Source organism: Phocoena phocoena, chromosome 1 (genome assembly GCF_963924675.1).
Source record: "Phocoena phocoena chromosome 1, mPhoPho1.1, whole genome shotgun sequence".
NCBI lineage: Eukaryota > Metazoa > Chordata > Mammalia > Artiodactyla > Phocoenidae > Phocoena > Phocoena phocoena.
Window position 1 is genome coordinate 564892 of NC_089219.1, and position 6215 is coordinate 571106.

The 6215-nt window shown below is 67.6% G+C and overlaps 1 protein-coding gene across 1 annotated transcript; it reads right to left on the bottom strand.

The window, feature by feature from the left end:
* Window positions 1-148: 148 nt before the first annotated feature.
* On the bottom strand, window positions 149-5202 carry TMEM240 (transmembrane protein 240). The gene is made up of 4 exons (XM_065897010.1): window positions 5146-5202; window positions 4841-4947; window positions 430-638; window positions 149-297 (listed from the first exon to the last, which is right to left on the bottom strand). The coding sequence occupies exons 1-4, from the start codon at window positions 5200-5202 to the stop codon at window positions 149-151; spliced, it is 522 nt and encodes a 173-aa protein (XP_065753082.1).
* Window positions 5203-6215: the final 1013 nt, after the last annotated feature.

Here is a 6215-nt window from a genome sequence, read left to right on the forward strand (position 1 = left end):
CCACCCCGACCCCCTTTATAAAAAGAAGAGGAGACAGCACCTTCCGCCGGACGCGCCCGACGGCCGCGGGCGCCCTGGCCCGGGCCGGCCGTCCAGTCCCGTGAGCGTGGGCGCGGTGGCCGGCGGCCCCGCGAGTCCTGCGCGCGGCTCAGAGGTGCCGCGGGCTCGGGTGACCGTTGTGGTAGAGTTTCTGCTTCACATGCACCATGTTCCCGGCCGCCTCCTCGAACGGCCTGTGTGGCCGCCGGCCCAGCTCCCGCAGGCTGCACAGCTTGGGCAGCCAGGTCCACGAGCCGTCTGCGGGGCGGGGGGCGCGGTCAGGGCGTGGGCTGGTGGGCGGGGCCGGGAGTGGGCGGGGCCTGGGCGTGGGGGAGGGCGTGGCCCCGGCGCGGACGAGGCTGTCTCCGGGTCCCCGCGCCGCGCACTCACCGTAGCGCCGGCCGGCCCTCCAGGCACGCACGGCGCAGTGCAGGACGCCGTCCATCCACACCAGGAACCAGCTGATGCAGAAGCCGAGCAGCAGCCCCAGCATGAGGTCGATCTCCTGCTTGGTGACGTTGTCTGTCACGAAGTAGTTCTCGGAGGCGTCCACCACAGACTGGTCCCCGTCGTACGGGATCACGTAGTGGACGTGGTGCCTGGGGGCGGCAGGGCGGGCTGGCACCTGTCCCGCGGGGCGGGCGGGGACCCCGCAGCAAGCTGCACCCGTTTGCCTGCAGGGGTCTTTGAAGCAGACCTTGTGGGGTGCTGAGGTCGGGAGGGGCCAGCGCACTCGCCCAGGACCCAGGTCACCAGGTGGGAGGCTGCCCGCAGGATGGGAGTGTGCGAGGTCATAGGTCAGCGTGAAGTCCAGTGGCTGGCCTCCACGCATCACCCTCCTCCCTCCTCTGCCCATCCTGGGGCTCAGAGTCAACCCTGACACGGTGACAGGAGCACAGCGCAGGTGGAGAAGGCGTACCGGGGCGAGGGCCCAGGCGGGGTGCCCCCGCCCAGTGACAGGGTCACAGCCCGCCCGTGGGCCTGTGCCCAGAGGCCCCCACTGGCTCCTGGGGCACTGCCCCTCTGGCCTCTCCCTCCCACCCTGCAGTCACTCCGCCCTTTCCTCAGCTTCCCCTCCAAGGAAAGCCGCATGGGATGAGCCCTGCCTTGGGCCTCTGGTCTTCCTTTTGCCCCTCTGTCCCTTGCAGGAACCTCCCCTGCCGCAGTTCTCTGTGCTTGAGGCTCCGGGGCACCCCCTTAACCGTGCCCCACACAGATCCCGGCTCCTGGGACAGACCCTGGACCATGGTCTGTCCCCTGCATCCCAGCACCCACTGAGGCCTGGGCCGTTCCCCTCAGCCTCCCCTCCCTTGACAATCCAGGCGGAGGCCACACTGAACCCTCCCCACAAGGCTCCCTCTAGCCTCAGGCCTGCCTGGATCCTCTCTTCCTCCAGGAAGCCCTTTGGGCCCCACGATCCCGGGTGGGGTGGCCCTGCCCAGAGACCAGTACCCAGGGCAACAGACTCTGGGCTCCATGCCCCCCCCACCACCGACAGGAGGGCCGGGGAAAAGGAGCTGCAGGCCCTGGGTGCCCGAGGCATGTGGGGTCCGTGCACCCTGAGCCCCCAGTCACCCTGGGGCCCCTCCTTCCCCGAAGTGCAGGAGCCACCTTGGGGTGCGCCTGCCTGGCTCCCCTCCTACCGAGCCCCTCAGCTGGCTTCTCCAACTCTCCACCCCCAGCACGTCCCCGCGGCACCCCACGTCTGCTCTGAGCTCCAGCTGCCTGCATGGCGTCTCCACGTGGGATCTACAGACACCTCAAATTTGCACCTAAAAATAGCTCCTCCCTCCCCAACCTGCTTCTCCCCATCTTCCCTCGGTTACATGTCGACACCTCTGCCTGGTCTCCAGCTGAGATGGGTCCCCGTCCCCGCCCTTGCAAATGGAAACCCCCCAGGACATCCCTGACCCCAGGCCCCTGTTGCCCGCCCATCACCGACATCCCTGCGCCAGTGGGGGCCACACACTGCTTTCCACCCCGTGGAAAGACAGCAGCGGGCAGGCCCCATGTCACCCCCCTCCCGCTCCCCTGGGGACTCCTGGAGCCCATCCGGCTCAGCTTGTCCAGAGTAGGTGGGGCCTCAGCCACCACGGCCCCTTGAGCAGGGGCCACCACACCTGGGTTAGTTGGAGAGGACTGCCTGACACATGGTGGCGGCCGTAGCTCACGTGGCCACAGCTCGCCAATGGCCTTTATCCATCATCAATAAGAGACGGAGAACCACTGATGAGCGCCCGGAATGCGTAGCAGCAGAGGACGCCCTTCGTCACCCTGGCCAGGCCAGGCCTCCAGCAGCTGATAACACTGAGCGTCGCCGCCATCTCCTGCCCTCCTGCCTTCCGGACCCCGACAGGGAGGGTCTTCCTCGGGACCACGACTTCCTACCCCTGGACAGGGCAGGAAACTTGAAGATGGAGTCACCGAGGAAGCCAGAAACGCCCCTGCAAGTAGGACAAGGCCAGGGCCCCGACCACCCCGGGGGTGGGACCTCCAGGGGCGAAAGGTCATGACCTGTGCCCCCATTGCTGTCCTAGCACCTGCCGCTCTTCCCCTGCTCCTTGCCCTCCTCCTTCCTCCAAGTCAGGCAGGCCCCGGGGTGGGGGGGGGGGCAGGTGGGGGCTCAGGTCACCCACGTGCACACGTATTTCCGTGATGTGTACATACATGTGTCCTGCCTGGGCCACGCATGTTGCATGTGTCTCCCTGAGGTCGGACGCATGTTGTGTATACACGCCGGCCACATGCACAGGACGTGGCGTGTATACCACGGACTCGGCCCATGAGCTCCACATGTGTGCATGGGCACGCTCGCCCGGGCACGAGCACGCTGCGTGTCACACGGAGACGCACGTGCGCGGGGCTTTGCGCACAGCCGTCCTCTCTGTGGGCACCGTGGCATACGCACGGGCGTGCACCCACAGACACAGCCTGCTGGCACGCACGCTTCACAGCATTTACACACGTGTCCTCTGTATGAAATTCTCCGTATCGGCATGTAGAAGGCACACAAGCGTGTGTGCGCCTTCTCTGCAAACGGGGTGTACACACAAGTAGAGTTCATTGTGGCAACATGTGTACATGGTTTGTACACAGGGGCCTGATATGCCAGACTGGACCCTGCAGACATGCACTGTGCCCACAGGGCGCACACGGGTGCTGTATATTGTGTTACACACATGTACTGCGCGCACACATGCGTGTCGTCAATATACCAGAATACTTTGTACACGGAATTTACACATCCTGTATGTAGTGATGTGTACAAAGCACACATACATGGACACACACACACGGAAACACTCCACGCCTACAGCAGGCGTGGCTCTCGTGTTGTCTGTGTCTACGCTGTGCACTCAGGCCTCGCTGTGGCTTGCACTCCATGGGCACTTGTTTTACACAATCCACGTGTACTCTGGACACTACACGTGACCCGTACACATACCCGGAGCAAATACACTCTGAAAACACACCCTGTCTGCCCAGAAGGGCCTCAGTGTGAGGTCTTAGGCACATATGTGCAGGTCACACTGCAACAGCCCTGCACGGAAAATGCGCCTCACTAATGTTTAGGGAGCTGAACCCCGGGCCGGTGGCGGGCACACCTCCGGTCTCCGGGAGGGTCTCAGGACCCCCGCTCACACCCCCAGGCTGGGTCGGCCCAGGGAGCGTGGAGCTGACCTCCTGCCGCTCCTTGGCCTCGGGCCGTGCGCACCAGGCAGGAACACGCGGATCTCCGCGAGGGTGTGGCCGCCCAGCCAGCACTCCGGATGATTCCCGGCCAACACTCGTGAGGGCCGTTTACACGCCCATCTCCATCTGCCCTGCTGCCCATGTTCTGCTTCGACACCCGGTCTGCACACACAGGCATGTAGCATGCTTAGTGAGGCATGCAACTGTCCTGTCTCTCACACACCCGTCGCCCAGTACGTGTGCACACGTCCCTGGAGCAGCAGCACAGGGCAGGGTCAAGAACACGAGTTCCCTGCCGGCCGCACGGCCCTGGGCAAGTCTGTCTGCTCAGCCTCCGTCCCCTCTCTCGGGGCCCCAGCGTGCGTGGGGCTGAGGGGCTGCTGCGTGTACGCACATGTATATGCACAGACGGTACACACATGCGCGTCTCATGAGAAGATGTTTATTTCGTACGTGGACATACAAACATGCATGGCCAGGAAGACTCCATCACTACATGTGCACAGAATGGGGGGGGTCACACAGTGGGTGTAGGGACCTGGGCTCTCCCCTCTCTCTGTGTGACCTTGAGCAGACTCCACCCCCGGCCTCAGTTCCTCCCGTGGACAGCGAGGGGGTTGGGTCAGATGCCCCTCAAGGTAGGCCCTGCCCACCTTGACCTTCTGCTCTTCCCCCTAGCTGGCTCCCAGGAAATGTCACGGACACAGCTCAGGGCCCAGGGAGGAGGATGGTGTCCTCTGTGGGCATAGCCGTGCGCAGGATCCCTCCCGGGACACCAGGCTGGGCTGCTGCTCTCCTGGTCTCCACGCCCCGGGCCAGGAGGCCCTGGACCCGTTCTGCCCATCACCCGCGGGCCCTTTCTCTAAAGGCGATTTGGGAGGGGGTCCTACTGCCTCGGGCATGCTCCCCACTCCCGGAACACCTCTGTGCCACGGAAGCTGGCCGGTCCTTCCCCCACCCGGCCTGGCGCCAGCCTCAGCAGCCCCCACCGGCCTGGCCCAGCTGGGCCTTGCAGCCCGGCCTGCGTGGCGCTCGCTGGAGCCCCAGTCGGCCCCACCTCCCCCCCACATGTGTGATCACGCGTGTGCCCCTCTGGGCGCAGACTCACCGGCCACAGTTGCAGTGGCAGACGCGGTCCTCGCCCCGCAGGTGCGGGAGGATGTAGTTGTGGAATCGGTCCAGCAGCGCGTTCATGTCCATCAAGCACGCGATGGCCTGGAAGAGCCCATGACCGGTCAGCGCCGAGGAGCGAGAGGCTGGGCCGGCGCCCCCCGGCGGGGGCCGACGCGCTGGGGATGGGGGAGCGCAGGCCGCCCGGGCCGGTAAACAAGGCGCGGGAGGGGGAGGCGGCGCGCGGGCGCGGAGGCGGGAGCGGGTGCGGGGAGCGGGCGCGCGGGAAGCCCCTCCGCTCACCATCACGATCGACGCCCCCAGAATCATGAAGATCATGGTGTTGGCGCTCATGGACATCGGGCGGGGCCGGGCCGGGCCGGAGCGCCGCCCCCCGGCCCCGGCGCCCCCCCGGCCCCGGCCCGATGCTGAGCCCCCGCCGCCTCTGCAGAGGTCAGCCCGCCGCGCACCCACCGCCGCCGGCCGGGGAGGAGGCGCGGGGCCGGCGCGGGGCAGGGGACGCGGCGCTCCCGGGGTCCTCGGCCGCCCGGCCCGCGCGCTCGCCGCGCCCGCCGCGCTCCGCTCCGCCCTCGGCTCTGCCTCCCGCTCTGCGCGCGGCGCGGCTCCGGCCCCCTCCCCCCGCGGCCTCCCCCGCGCCCGCCTCCCGGGAGGGACCTCGCCGCCCGCGGCCGCTCGCCCCCGCGACGCCGGCCGGACCCCTCCCCGGGGGCCGCAGGGCCCGCTCGCCCCCATCTGGCCAGTGCCGGCCCTGGCTGCCTGCCCAGCGCCCCCGGACCACGGGCCGCGTCCCGTCCCGACCCGCCGGGGCGATCCCGGAGAGGCCCCGGGCTTCCTTCCGCTCTCCTCCTCCCCACTTCTCAGCTGGAGGCCCCTCCTCCCCGCCCGCCCGGGGTCGCCGGGTGAGGGGCTGCGGGCAGACTGGTCAGCACCCAGCCTCCTCCGGCAAGAGGCTGCCTTTAGTGGAGGGGCCGCAGGGTCGCTGCCAGGGAGGTCACTCCGGAGCCATGGCCACATGGCACAAGGACGGGGCCCAACAAAGGCTAAAGGATCCCCTACTGCGGGGGCAGGGCCAGCGTCAGCCCCGGCTCTCCTCAGGGGTGGGCCACGAAGCTCAGAGGCCCGCGTCGTAGCCCTGATATGGCTGCCCCATGTTGCTGGGGGCTGGGGAGGGGTCATTGAGCCAGCCCACCATCCACAGGCCGGGGGACAGCACCGCCCACAGAGGAGTCCCCGGAACACCTCTGTGCCACGGAGACCAGGAGGGGTCACCAGGCGAGAGCGGTCCCCGCCCAGGGAGCAGGTACCACATCCCTCCAGAGTCCCAGTGGACGGGAGGCCCTCGGGGTGGTGCT